Here is a 14,796-nt window from a genome sequence, read left to right as displayed (position 1 = left end):
ACTCACGATCTTTATCGCGTTCCTCTCTCTCTCTCTCGTTTTTCTCTCTCCCCATTCTTCTCTTTCTCTTTCCCGTTTCTCTCTCTTTTTTAGAAGTTCCAATCCCATTTGAATTTCTTCCTCACTGGCCTGTTCGGAAATCAGCTCCAATAATTCCGATTTTAGCATTTCCTTGCGTATATCTAGGCCCAGTTCCTCACCAACAATCAACAATTCGTCTCTCAGCAGTTTCTTTAACTCCATGATTGCTGCTTTACTGCCTTGGTCCTGCTCGCTAAATCTAGCTAGGAAAACACAACCTAGCTAACACTCAACAGCCTAGCTTCCCTACTGTTCTAAACAGAATAACCGCAAAATGAAGCCTAGAGAGTCGAAGCAAGAACCAAGCACTCACCGCAGACACAGCACCACGTCGCAAAGTCCATGTCACTGCTGTCAGCCAGTTGTCAGGATTGGGGGCTCAATCCAATCGCTCGTGACTCGTTGTCAAGATTTGAGTCCGGCATGAATTAGAAGGTAGCTGGCCCATGCCGTCGTCCAACTTATCCACACTGAGGACGTTGATGAAGGGAAGGATTGCTTCGCATCGAGAGCAAGGAATATGGGTTTATTTACAGTATTTACATGCAGTTCATCAGTCTAGCATGACTGCTTGAGAGAGTGTATCAGTCTAACATGACTGCTTGAGAGAGTGTCCTGAGCAAGGTTTATAAACACTCGGTCCTCCCTCGATCCAAGGTAAGGGAAAACATTCGACCCAGAGACGAGCTGCCTCTTCCGAGGAAGTACACACACACACACACCCACAAACAGGTTCACGCCCCCCCCCCCCCCAAGGCAGCCGGACTTCGCAGAACTTGCAGCCGACCCCCGCAGCGCAGCGCAGCCCCGTGGTATCCATTGTCTTGCGTTATAATGGCGCGTGGGAAGGGGTCTCCCTAGACCTTCCCGCGGCAACGCCCCCGCTCAGAGCAGATCAGGTCCGCGGTGGCGAGTGCAGGCACTAAGCCTGCTTCGTCGAACTCGGCTCCAGCAACGGAGAGTTGAGGACGCGTGTATTGTTCTCCACACACAGTTGACTTAGTCCCGCCGTGGCTAGAGGTTTGCGGCGATGCTCCAGGAAAAGTTGCCGCCCGCGGTCGCAACTGGTTGGCAAAACTTGCACGTCAGCAGGCCATTCTTAACAACAGTGGTACGTTTGAACGATCATGTTTGTCCATTGTGGGGTAGGCCTCACGAGACGGTCTCGCAGAAACATGGATCGGGGCACATGCAGAACATCCACACCGCTTGCCGAACCAGAGCCAAAGAGGAAGAGCTTTCTCTTTTCCGCGCCCAAGTAACCCCGCCGTTAGGTGGCATTAGCAGCGCAACACTCACGCCATCTCACGTACTGTGCTTCAACCAGACCGACTGCCGCGGGCGCCAGGCCACGCGGCGAAGCCAGATTACAGGAGATGGGAGCTATGCAGGAAAACATATCAGCGGACACGTGAGAGTCGCGCATCCCCACAGGGTAGACTTTATTTTGCAAAACATGTGCATTCGTGGTCAATTTCTTACATTGCATTGTCCAGTAGTAAGAAATAATTGAAAACTCATGAAAGCAGTAAAAATTTGTTGCCAGCAATATTTGTGAGATGTTCCACAATGCACTCCGAGTCTGAGCTGCTCATCGGAATTTTCTCATCTGATAATGAGCGTTTATTCATTGATTCCGACTTGATACTCGTTATGCACTCAGAGTCAGAAGAAGAAACGCTTGAGCAGTGGCCGGGAGAAGAGCCACCACGCATGCCTTACCGAAATCATGTTTGCATGAACTCCAGTGTATGTGAATATTCAAATCTCAAATGAAGGTAGAACCAAAACTGAAGGCAAAAAAAAGAAAAAATCAACAAATTACCAGTATCCCTGGACTTCCACCATATAGGGCTATAACTAAGATAATGAAAACACGATAGTGGCTGCCGTAAAAGAGAAGGGCATTGCCTCAATGCACGCCTTGGTGGTAGAAGATGACATGCGTGCGGCCGCTTGTGTGAGTGCTTGAAGGTGAAAAAAGTCGAGCTGTGTGCCCCAGTGAGTGTAAATGCAACTTCAAGCGAGTTTGTGCAACTCCGTAGAGATAGCAGAACCTCTCAACAACTAGTCTTGTCGAACACACGTGAAATATCAAACATAAGATCAACATCATACACATCATACATATGGCAAAAAAGCATTCAGGATGGATCAGCGTTGTGGTTCATGTACGATGAAAATCCTGAAAAGGTTGAAAGAGTTTAAGCCCTAAAGCAAAAAAAAAGACCCTGTAAATATGGCCTAAGCACTGGAGGCAGCCACAGTTATCTACTGTCAATCATGAAAACGTGGAACAACGTTGGTCCTTTCTTCCTGCCTACAGTTGATTTTAATGAACTGCGCCTGGGCCGGTATTTTCCAGCGATGCCTTTTCCGATTCTATGCTTTTTCAGGCTTTTCTCGCTTGGCCAGTGGTCAGAGCGACGGTCTGCCCACATTATCAACAGGATCAGGTGGCCATGTGTGGTGGATGATAAGAATAGCATAGAATAAGGCATGAGGCATCGCTACAAAATAGCGGCCCTGGACAACACTTCTGTTGTACTCTTAATGGCTATTGCTGCTGCCATGTCTCATTAGTTAGATGTGTCTGAATAGGCAAAACTATGCTAAATGCCAGCGGTCTACGAGTTCTGCAACACAGGTTTTACGTAGCCTCGAGAGATGGCGCCACATTGCATGGCGCCTCCTTCAGGCGCTTCTACCCGCCACGGTGGCTTAGTGGTTATGGTGTTGTGCTGCTAAGCACGAGGTTGCAGGATCAAATTCTGGCCATGGTGACCGCATTTCAATGGAAGTGAAATGGGAAAAACGCCCATGTCCCCTGCATTGGAGGCACGTTAAAGATCTTCTAGTGGTCAGAATTAATCCAGAGCCATCGACTATGGCGTACCTCATAATCAAATCGTGATTTTGGCATGTGACACCTCAGAATTCACTTCATTCTGCTTCAAGGTGGCCAGTGTGCTCTATCTCCCTGGTGTCTTTCGCTGCCTGCCATGTGGCCTTCAGCCGGTTTTCTTCTTCTGGCTGGGCAGCATCCATATAGACCAGTGCGTAGTATGGCATGGTGGGGTGTGCCATTGTGAACATGCACTACACACATTTTATGTGGCTAGTGTCATCTCCAACCAATCAGCTTTGCTGGTTGCCATTTCATGCTTACATCTACTCTCAATTATGGGAGAGCCAGCAATTTTTTTTCTGCAACCCTTTAGTGAACACAACTCAGTGCCTTGAGGAAAGGGAGGGGGACATTAAGAGAAGCATTCCTTCCTGCACGCTGTCCCTTGCAGCAGTACAGCCCATTCTGTGTATTCACCTTTAGCACGAGGGCCTTCACTTCCCATGCCGTCTGGAATTGTCAGTGTGACGGATCTTGGCCACTACTGTGCTTCTTGTTGTGCTATGGTTGAGGCCCTTCACCGGCTGAGTGCACATGAACAGCGATATGTAAGATTATGCAAGGCATTCGTTTCTGCAGCTTTCTAAGTGTGAACCCATGGTGGTTGATACTCCTGTGTGTGCTTTTGAGCCAGCACAAGATGAAGCTACCAATGCCTGTAGTTTTTCATGCCCCAGGTTTTGGTTTAGATTAAGCTCACAGAATGAAACCAACAGGCACCCTGTAACATTAACGTGGAAAGTTGGGCTAGTTGGTGAGTGATCATAGTACCTTGCTGGTGAAGCAGCGCACAAACACGGACACAGTGGAGACAAGTAGGAATAGACGACACTCGCAGCGAGTGTCGTCTATTCCTACTTGTCTCCACTGTGTCCGTGTTTGTGCGCTGCTTCACAAGCAAGGTACTATGACCCTGTAACATTTGTTGGTAAATACTACTTTTAATAGCACTAGATGGTTGTCATGTGTGTGTAAGTGATAACCTAAATACTTTTTCCTTGTTGCCTGAAGTTTGTTTTTTTTTTCGCTTCCTAGGCCCTCATTTACCCTTTAACAGTGGCGTCCAAGTCGGCGCTTCCAGCCCGCAGCCGAGCAGCATTACGTGCCCTTGGTGTGATGCGAGAACACAGTGCCAGGCTAGTCAATCAGGCTATAACGGTGAGTAAACCTCGCTTGTCTACGGTGATCTCTCCTCTGCGCATACAAAATGTCTGCTGAGATCTCCCGCATGCAGCTAACCTGGAAGGCGACTTTTGTTTTCCAGCCGCACATGGTTATGTCACGCATGTTCGCGTATGATCCCAACCTGCAGTACAGCGAATTGGTGATGGCATATCCAGTGGTGACAGAAGACAAACAGTGGCGCATATTTAGGCTATGTTTATTTATCCTCAAGTGTTCTGTCATGTTATGGCAACAGAAAGGTTGACTTTACTTTTTATTGTTGAAGTGCGGCCACAGCAGCTCAGGGCTGTGAGAATTTAGCCAAGCTGGTAGTTTATTGCAGCTACTTATCTTGTGAACTCGAACCTCATTATGACAAAACAAGATATAACAATATAACTGATGTAATGAAATAAATAAAGTTCCCCTTGAAATCCCCATAGAGATCCATGTATATGAAACCTCATTTTAATGAAGTGAAATTGTTCTGCCAATGGATACAAGGAACTGCAGATTTGTCTCCAAAACCAAAAGATATCGAACCGTTGCATGCCAATTACATCGCTTTCCACAGGGTTCGGCACTCATTCGCCGTGGCAGTTCAAAACTACCGGGTCCCCGCGTCGAATGCGCCGTCAAGCAACACTGGTCTTTTTCATCACCCCACATAACTGCACATCTCCGCATAAGCATCAGCTCACTATCACACTTCTCCACTGGCCTGTCTCTCTTGCGCCCGCCTGGCTGCATGAGCCGCGTTGCTATGCGCGGCGGTGCAAAAGATTAGTGTATTCATTTCTGCATGGCCTGTCGCAAAGGCAGGCACAGTGGGGCGTGGCCTCCGAGACCTCGCACCGTGCAGCGCGACTAAATGCAGCAGTGCGAAAAATTTTTGCATTCACTTCTCCCTTTCTCTATGGTGCACCGCACTGGCAGCCGCAGCTGGGCCTGGCCTCAGAGACATCGGGGTGCAGTCTCGGCGGTCACGCCCAGGGCTAATAGCTGGGCGTAGCCTCTGAGTTTGCACTGGCATCAGTGCAATCTTGGAGGCCACAAGCTGACCGAGCCAAGCCAGTGCAGCGAAGCTCGCTTTCCTCCTCAATCACACAGTGGAGCGCTGTGTTGTGTGCCACATGCTGCTCGACCATGACGAGCTAAGTGGAAAGCGGCCGCAAAAGACCATCACCAGCCAGCTGTCTAAAGGCTGTCACGTCAGGTGCTAAGTCACGGGTTGCACACATAGAAGATTCTTTTGTTCTTTTATTCAAATTTCGTCGCATGCGTGGCCGTGTAGCAGTTTCGCGGGCTGCAAAGCCGTCTTCTTATTTCCATGTTTACAGTTGTGCACCACATTGAGCATGTACAGTAATCTCTCATTATAATGAAATCGATGTACTCGAAATATCACTTTATTCGAAATTTCTTCCGGTCGCAACCCAAGCGCAAGCACATTAAGCCGCAGTACTCGAAGCGCACGAAGAGCGTGACCCGCTTGGACTGCAATGGCGAGGGGAGGCGACCCTTTTGCGCATATAGTGTCAAATTAATACCACCAAAAAATTAGTCTCATGCAAGCACAGAACAGGCCACGAAAGTACCAAACCCACGGTGGATGACCTCCTAGTGACGGGCACCAAGCCAGTGCCAAGTGCTCCCAGCTGTTTACTGTGGAGTGAACGGAAGCTGTCAAATTCCATGGTGCAGCAATCTTGTTCGCTATCGCATTGCTGGTGTCCTGGGATAGAATCCACATTAAAATAAGGTTTTCCTGATACTTTGTGATGCCAGAAAACAGCGGTCTCTTGGATGCCAAAAAATGGCCAAAAGACTGCGGGCAGACACGCGCCGTAACATTCCATGGTGCGCGCTCAACAAGCAAAGTTTTACCATTCTGAAGAGCAGTTCTGGTGCTGAAATTGGCCGGAAAGCACAAAAAAGTGTCCCTTAGATTATAAGTCTCATGTTTAATACGAAAAGTATCTTAGCAAATCGGGAAGACGACTTTGGTCTAGAAATTTGCTCACCGCTCGTCATAATCAGCCTGCATCACAATAAAACACCGCCCCTAGCTTTGTTGCACTTTTGACGGTGCAAATCGACTGATAACTTGCCAAAAACACGAAAAATTCGAGCGTCACCAGCGGCAAGTCAGGTTGTCAACATGGCGGGTCAACACAAGCTGGTGTTTCCCCAGTGATTTTCTGGAGCCAGTCATGCTTGATTCATGGTCTAAATGCGTGGTAGGGTCATTGAATTTTGTTCCTAAACATTTGTCAACGGCACGGATGTGACAATGCACGAACACCACCACTCGAACCATAGAATTAGCAGTGTCATCGACAATGGTGCGACGAAAAACTCGTTTTGCAAACTTCACAACTGCACACCTCGGGAAAAAATTGCCCAGTGATCATGCAAAGCCCTTACTGCAAAACCATTCAGTTTTAGTGATCGCGCTGCATACCCACAATGAGCGGCTAATTGTTTTTTGAGCACAACAAACACAATCTCAGACTCAAGCCACAGCATTTGTAGCACTTTTAAGTGTGATACTCTCGTAGTCGTCTGTGACCTCCGCACCCCCCCCCCCCTTATAAAGGCAGCCACTACCTTCCCCTCCTAATTCGCTCTCCAGTCTGCAAGCCGTCTGGATGCCAGTCACTCCTCTCACTCGCCTTCATGTCAACTCCTCATCTCCTCGCTGCCAGTTTGGACGTCGCTGCTCCTCCAAAGCTGCCCTCTTCCAGCCTGCGCTCCCAAGCACAATCTTCCAGGATTAGGGGTGCCCTTCTGCAGTTCCTGCTTCTTGGTCTCCTCAACTCTGATCGCCTTTCTTCCGCAACACATGAAGCCGATGCCAAACCCGGCATTGCAACCGTCGCTGTTATGTTGCTGCGTGGGTCATATCACGAGGCACCATTGCTACAAGGCATATTGGCAACAACCTTTTATTGCCGTCACGAAACAAAACAGGACAGGGGAACTTGATAACAACTGGAATATATATACTCTTGGGGCTGGAAGGGGGCGCTCTTCAACGCCAGGATTGACTGACAAAGATACGTCATCCGCTGAACTCAGCGGCCAGAATTGGTTTACAACACTCCTTCCCCCTTAGTTCGGACTCAATAGTCAGCCAATGCCAGCACAAAGTCCTGAAGATGTTGGGGTGTCTTCTGGGAACGCTGCGAATGGCGTGGGCCCGGCAATTCTCTGGCTGAGGTGCTGCTATGTTGTCTGAAGAGAGCACGACTGTTGGTTGCTCCTCGGGTTCACTGGGATCTGATGTCTTGCTGCTGCTTACTCCGCCAGGTGAAGGGCTTGACGCAGGCCGGACCTCAGGCTGTCCTCCACGTATGGTTTCGTCTAGCCTCATGGGAATGCTGCTCCGACGACGAAGCTGGTTCACGTGCCGGCGACACACATGGCTGTCCGGAAGAGCAACCTCATAAGAGATCGGGCCAGTTGCTCTGGAAATCACAGCAGATACCCATGGTGGGCCCTGGCTGTAGTTACATACAAATACAGGGTCGTTGGATTGGAATGTGCATGGTGTAAGCAGAGCTTCTGAGCAACCGGGAGGACTTTTCAGGGGCCTCGTCTGGGTGCAGCCGATCCAGCATGGTAGACAGCTGGCGGCCCATCAACAACACACACGGGGAGCGTCCCGTGACTGTGTGCAGAGTTGCATGCTGCTGTATAGTGAAGTCTGCCAGGCGCTGTGCCCAGCTTCCTCAGATTGTCCGAGATAATGCCTCTTTGGTGGTCCGTACCATCCTTTCAGCCTGCCCATTCGTGGATAGGTAGAACGGTGCAGATGTCATTTGGCGGATGAGGTTGGCATCCAAGAACGCTCGAAATTCTGTGGATGTGAATTGCGGGCCATTGTCTGAGACAAGGGTATCTGGCAGGCCATAAGTTGCGAACAATCTTCGTAAGGTAGTGATTACAGCACTCGATGTCATTGACGACATTGGTGTGGCCTCCAGCCATTTGGAATAAGAAGCCACCACAATCAAGAAGGTCTGTCCTTGGAATGGACCAGCGAAATCAATGTGCAGGCGTGACCATGGAGTCTGGGTTGTCCCCCATGGGTGCACAGGTGCCCGAGGCATCTCGGGCCGTGTTTCCTGGCAAGGAAAGCATCGCTGGACCCATTCCTCAATGGCTGCATCCATGCCAGACCACCATACATAACTGCGGGCAAGCGCTTTCATTCTGAAGATGCCGGGGTGTCCAACATGCAGAGCTTCGAGGACCCGGAAACACAACTTCTGTGGAATTGCCACACGGTCACCTCACAGTAAGCATCCCTTGTGGGCGGACAGCTCATGTTGCCTGGACACGAGTGGTGTGAATTCGGAACTCTGAGCTCACCTTGGCCGCCCCTTCCACACCCACTTGAAGACACGGGAGAGGATAACATCCTTGGCAGAGTACTTAGCCACATGGTCTGCATGGACTGGAGATTCTGGAAGTACGTCCAGAAGCATGATGACCTCTGCTGACGAAGGGTCATCCTGGCACTGGTCCGCTTGAGGCAGTCTGCTGAGGCCATCTGCGTGGCCTAACTGTTTTTCTGGTCGGTGGTGGAGAGTATGCTGGTATCCATTCAGAAAAATGGACCAACACAACACTCCCGGTGAAAGCATTTGTGGCGTTTGCCGGTCTGATGTGAAGAGCCCCAGGAGCGGCTTGTGGTCTGTATGGATCTGAAATGGGCGGCCGAATACGTAGTCATGGAACTTCTTTACTCTGGCAACCGCAGTGAGTGCCTCCTTATCAATCTGGGTGTAATTCCAGCTCTGTAGAGAATAAGGTTCTTGAATAAAAAGCGATTGGTGCTTCCATGTCATCCGGAATTCTGTGACTCGACACCGCTCCTATTCCATACGGGGACACATTGCAGGCAAGGATTACCTTCTTCTCGTCGAAGTGTGTCAGCACCTGGTTGGACGCCAGTAGCTTCTGGACATTGTCGAACACAGTTTGTTGTAGGTTTCCCCACAGCCAGGGGACCTTCTTGTCGAACAAACAGTGCAAGGGTTCAGCGACAGTGGCCTTGTGTGGAAGGAATGCATGATAGAAATTGAGAAGACCCAGGACGGCCTGCAGCTCGGCTCTGTTCAACGATTATGGTGCATTAAGGATGGCTTGCATCTTGGCCAGTGTGGGGTAGATTCCCTCAGCATCGACTCAGAAATCTAAAAATTCCACTTGAGTCACTCCTAGCTGCCATTTCTCCTTCTTGACGTTAAGCCCTGCATCTTGGAACCGCTGAAGGAACTCTCGAAAGCGACTAAGTAATTCCTGGTGTGATGCACCTGAAATGAGGACATCATCAAAATGTGGAATGACGCCTGGTAGTCCGCGGAATAGTTTCTCCATTAAACTCTGGAAGATGCCAGGTGCCACGCTGACACCAAATTGCAATCGTCGAACGCGGAAAGCACCCGATGCGTCACAATGGTCTGCATCTCTACAGATTCAGCAGTCACTGGGAGCTGTTGGTAGGCCTGTGCTAAGTCTAGCTTTGCAAAGGCAGTTCCACCAGAGAGAGATGTCAGCAGCTGGTTGACAGCTGGTACCGGATACGAATGCTGCTGCAAGGCTTTGTTGATGGTGCAATTGTAGTCTGCACTGATGCGGACATCCCCATTTGCCTTCAGTGGCGTAACAATAAGGGTTTCCCAATCAGCATGGTCAACCGGCTCTAGGATTCCTTGTATCAATTTGTCCAGTTCGACGTCGATTTTTGGTTGCAGTGCGAAAGGAACCCTTCTTGCTTTCAGGCGGATAGGCACAACCTCAGGGTTAAGTGCAAACTGCACGGGTGGGCCCTTGTAGCAGCCCAGCGTCCCGTCGAGCACAGAGGCAAAGTCCTGGAATATGTTATCAAGTGAGGATGGTTGCTGATTGATGCGTTGCACTCCCGTGATATCGATACCGAGTTCCAGAAGCCAATCCAGCCCGAGAACACTTGGGCGCTCGCCCTTGACAATGACCAGGCGCAATGGGCCATCAAAATCTTTGAACTGCACTCGGACGGTACCAACTCCACGTACAGCGATACCATTGACTTGATAGTCCCTCATGATAACGTAAAGTGGCTGTAGGTTTTGAACATGCCCTTTGGAAAAATGCGTCTGGCTGTGACGTTGGAGATAATGGAAAAAGTTGATCCCGAATCCACCTCCATCTGGCACTGTGTGCCTTCGATTTTTACACTCACATGTAACTTCCTCTTGGCGGGTTTAGACACTTCGTCGATAGCAGTAACTGCCAAGTCATCGCAGTATGAAATGTTTGTGCGAGGAGTGGTCTTGAATTGTTGCATCCGGGCTTAGTCTTTGGCATTTCGACATGGGCTAAGCTGCCTCCGGGACCGGCAGACCTTAGCAATGTGCCCGGTTTTTCCACATTCCCTGCACTGGGCACCACAGAACCGACACAGGCAGCATTCGTGCGGGCCTCCACAGATGGTGCAGGGGCCGCCCACCAATCTCTCGGTGTCTCGTTGCTGAGTGGGTCTCACACGTAACCAAAGAACATCTTCGGCAGTGTCTTGCCTGCCATCATAGCCATTCGTCGTCCCTTGATGCATGGGCTCAACATGCGGCGTGTTGTTGGTTTGAAACGAGCCTAGGCTGGCTTCCCGGGCAATAGCCTCAGCGGCGACTGCCTCCTCGACAGCACTGGTGAAAGACACCTCTTCTTTCGCCAGTAGTCACCGCTTCACCGTGTCGTTCTGCAGTCTGAACACGAATTGATCCCGTAGCACGGTGTCGAGGTCGTTGAAGTTGCAGTGCTGTGCTGTTGCAGTGTGAAGTTACAGCGAGGTAGGTGGCGGAAGACTCACTTGGTGCCTCGTTGCGGCGATGGTATTCATATCATCTGGCAAGCTCCGGTGGTTTTGGCACTAGGTGGCCGCGCAGAATGGCAAGGATTGTTTCGAACGGTGTATCCTTCAGCGGGGCCGGCGCCACGAGTGCCCTGGCTAATTGAAAAGTGGCAGGACCGCAGCGGCTGAAGAATGTTGTGGGGAGCACCCGCCTCCATTTCCTCCCGCGTACCCGCGTCGTCCCGTTCACACGTGGTCGACGGGTCGGGCCGGCGTACACAAGGGAGAGGCACTACGCGCCCTCCCTTTCTCTGTCGCTCTTGTGACGCGCGTACCCCTCTCCCCCACGCGGCTCAGGGGAAAGGGAAACGTATCCGGCGGGCGAGGAGGACCTCCCCTCGCAAAAAGGTAAAAAGGCATAAAAGCGCGGCACTGGGGTAGACCCTCTCTCTTGGGACGCCAACACCTGAACCGCCTGGACGAAAGCATCTGCCGCATCCCGTGAGTGACCTCCTTTGTCTGACCCACCCAGACAACCAGGCAAGCCTATTTACTACTATTACTGAGAGGACGTCCCTCTGCGAGCGTTCATTATTGCTAATAGCAATAAACGTTGTTACCGTTGACACCGCTGGTTGCCTTATTCGTCCGAACCCGGCGTAGCTGTGATTCCCGTGCTACGGGTTGGGAGTACCATGAAGCGACTGCGTGGGGCTAGATCCGGAGCTCGCCTTCAGCCCTAGCCGCACGCAGAGTGGAACCCCCACATTTGGCGCTACCAACGTGGATCGAATTCGGCAACACGGCGAGTCTTCTGGTGTGTGTTGGCGCTAGGACTACCCACGTTTCAGCGAACAATGGCGGCTGGCTTGTCTGACCTCTCAGATTTGTTCATGTTGTCAAATGTAGCGACGCAAAGTCAGCAGCCTATTGCTAACGCAGCGGCAGCTGCTGAACAAATCAGCAGCTTTGGTTTTGAGTGTTTCACGCGGAACAGTCAGGCTGGTGCAAATGCCACGTGGGCAGAGGTTAACCCCAATACGAGGCGTACCACGTCGGGCCCCTCGCCGCATCGCGACGCGGACACAGAGGCACACATGCCACTAAATAACTCAACCCCGACGGCGGAGGCATCCGGCCCTTTGGGCGAGAGTTTGCCGTCTAGCGAGGCAATGCTGCAAAATGCGTCGCAAATCATGCAGAGCTTAGCCGGCACCCTGCAAGGCACAATGCAGGCCTCGTCGCAGAGCGAGCGACCACGGATTAAGGTAGACAAGCCTACCTACAGTGGGTACCACGATCGCACGAGTGCGAGTGAGTACCTCGACCGTCTACTGTATTACCAGCAGGCAACCGGGTTTTCAGACGCCGAACTAGTCGCGCGCATGATCCCGGTTTCACTGACCGACCAGGCGGCTCGATGGTTCCGACTGACCGGACACCGATGCCGCACAGTAGAAGAGTTCCGCGCGAACTTCCGCGAAGAATTTCTTCCGGCCAATTACGAGTGGCGTTTGAGGAGAGAGCTGGAGCTTCATACCCAGCATCCGGACGAGTCCCTGCTGGAATATGTTCGAGCGATGGACGAACTTTATCGTCTCACGAACCCTCTCGCCACCGATGAAGAGAAAGTTAAGCGCGTCACACGGCAGGTGCACCCCACTTTCGCGGCCTATTTCAGAGGGCGTAGGTTTAGAGACCTAGACGAACTCGCCGCCGAGGCAAAGCGCATCCAGGGAGACATTCTCGCGGCGCGAGCATACCGCCCACCTCCACCCGCGGCGCTGTCACTCAAGCATCGCTGCGCGTGGAACGGCGGCGCGATCACTTTCCACTCGTCTAGAGTCGACGCGTCGGCATCGTTCGCGGAGCAGCAGGTCCAGCGTAGTTGGGAGTTATCAGACCACGCTTTGGACCTGTACGCCTACGCGCTGAGAACAGCACCGACTAATGCCGCACTCAGCGCCCCGCGACAGGAACGAGAGGCCGATGCGAGACTGGAGGAGCGGCACATGCCGAACGCAGTTCGAGGAAGCTACGGCGGGCCGGAGTGGAGCGACGGCCGCCCAGGCCACCGAGGCTTCAGCGGCCGCTGCTACCAATGCGGCCGACCAGGGCACATCGCCCGTGACTGCGGCTGCACGCCGGGCCGAGGCCGAGCGCGTGGCTCGGGAAACGGGTGAGGCCGCCGGTGATCAACCTTGGGTCCCGTGCGGCGATGTCGAACATAGCCGGTGGTATCGAATTACTTGCGCCTTCGGCTTGTCGCGTAGGAGGTGTTGCGGACTCGCAGGCGCCGTTCATCGAGCTAACGATAGCCCGAAAGAAATTCGCTGCATTTTTGGATACCGGAGCAAGCGCTTCATTATTTGGTGACGAGGTGTTGCATCATCTCCGCAAGAACAACATCCGCTTGAGAGATAATGGCACCACCTTCCGACTTGCTTCTGGCACAGCACAATCCAGCGGTACAGCTAGGTTAGTGATCCGTTGGGAGAAACGCGTCAGGCGACAACGCCTCGTACATCTCCCGGGTTTATCAGTGCCTGTTATTTTGGGTCGAGACTTTCTCGTCAAGTCGGGCATTGTAATAGACATCGGCAACGGAGGTTACCGAGAGAATGGAACGGGTGCTTTAAAGCTTATCGCAAAAGCGCCCGTGGCAGCGGAGACACGACAGTCTCCGGGCGCAGCGCGAGTGGGCCACACCCGGCCACAGCCAAGCGAGCGAACCGTAATCGGTGCAGGCGAGGAGAGAGACACGGTGGCACAACAGTGCGCCACTGTTCCGCGAGGAGTAATGCACCCGCTTTTGTCAGAGGTCAATATGCCGGAGAGAGAACGGGCACGACTGTCGTCGCTGTTGTACGAATACGACGCGATTTTCACTGACCGTCCGGGCCGCACTACGCTAGTCAGGCACAGGATATACACGGGTGACGCTGCGCCATGGAAATGTAATCCTCGGCCGATTAGCTTGACTAAGCGGAAAGCACTTGATAGCGCCTTAGACGAACTCATTGACACAGGCGTGGTGGAAAGGTCAAACAGCCCATGGGGCTTCCCGGTAGTTCTAGTCCCGAAGAAGGACGATACCTATCGCCTTTGTGTAGACTACCGCAGGCTGAATGAGGTTACGAAGAAGGATGCGTACCCTCTACCCTCCATTTCCTCTTTAGTGTCTAACCTGGGCGGGGCGAAGTACTTTACAACGCTCGATGCTAGTCGTGGATACTTTCAGGTCGAAATGGACGAGCGTGACAAAGAGAAAACGGCTTTCACTTGTCACCGGGGGCTCTTTCAATTTAAAAGAATGTCTTTTGGTTTGGTCGGAGCTCCCGCTACTTATCAAAGGTTGATGGACCGAGTGCTAGGAGACGCGAAGTGGCAACATGCCCTCGCATATCTGGACGACATAGTGGTTTATTCGAAAACATTCGAGGAGCACTTGCGCCACTTGAGAGACGTCCTAGACAGGCTGAGATCCACGGGTATCACGCTGAACCCGAACAAAGCTCAGATAGCTGCGAGCAGAATAGCGCTGTTGGGATTCACGCTGGACAACGGCCGCATCCTGCCGAGTAAGGATAAGCTCGAGGCTATACTGAGGTACCCGTCGCCGAAAGATATCGGCGAACTAAGGCGCTTTCTGGGATTGGTGAACTTTTATCGCCAATTCATTCCAGACTGCGTGGCAGTGCACGCGCCTTTGATGAAGCTCTTGAGGAAAGACGAACGGTGGACTTGGGGTCAAGAGCAGAAGGCGGCACTGCGTGGCCTCACGAAGGTGCTCGCTGACACG

The 14,796-nt window shown here is 51.9% G+C and overlaps 1 protein-coding gene across 3 annotated transcripts in view; it reads left to right on the top strand.

Moving 5' to 3' along the window:
* mTor (serine/threonine-protein kinase Tor) overlaps positions 1–14,796 on the top strand; it is a 461,269-nt gene that overhangs the window by 359,380 nt on the left and 87,093 nt on the right. For all 3 annotated transcript variants that reach the window (XM_075684170.1, XM_075684168.1, XM_075684169.1), the window contains one exon: positions 4,025–4,147. In XM_075684170.1, coding sequence (XP_075540285.1) covers positions 4,025–4,147 — 123 coding nt within the window. The remainder of the gene's footprint in view (positions 1–4,024; positions 4,148–14,796) is intronic.

The sequence above is a fragment of the Dermacentor variabilis genome, chromosome 3 (genome assembly GCF_050947875.1).
Source record: "Dermacentor variabilis isolate Ectoservices chromosome 3, ASM5094787v1, whole genome shotgun sequence".
NCBI classification, from domain to species: Eukaryota; Metazoa; Arthropoda; class Arachnida; order Ixodida; family Ixodidae; genus Dermacentor; species Dermacentor variabilis.
The sequence above is the reverse complement of the archived record's forward strand: the minus strand, read 5'-3'. Positions and strand labels throughout refer to the sequence as shown.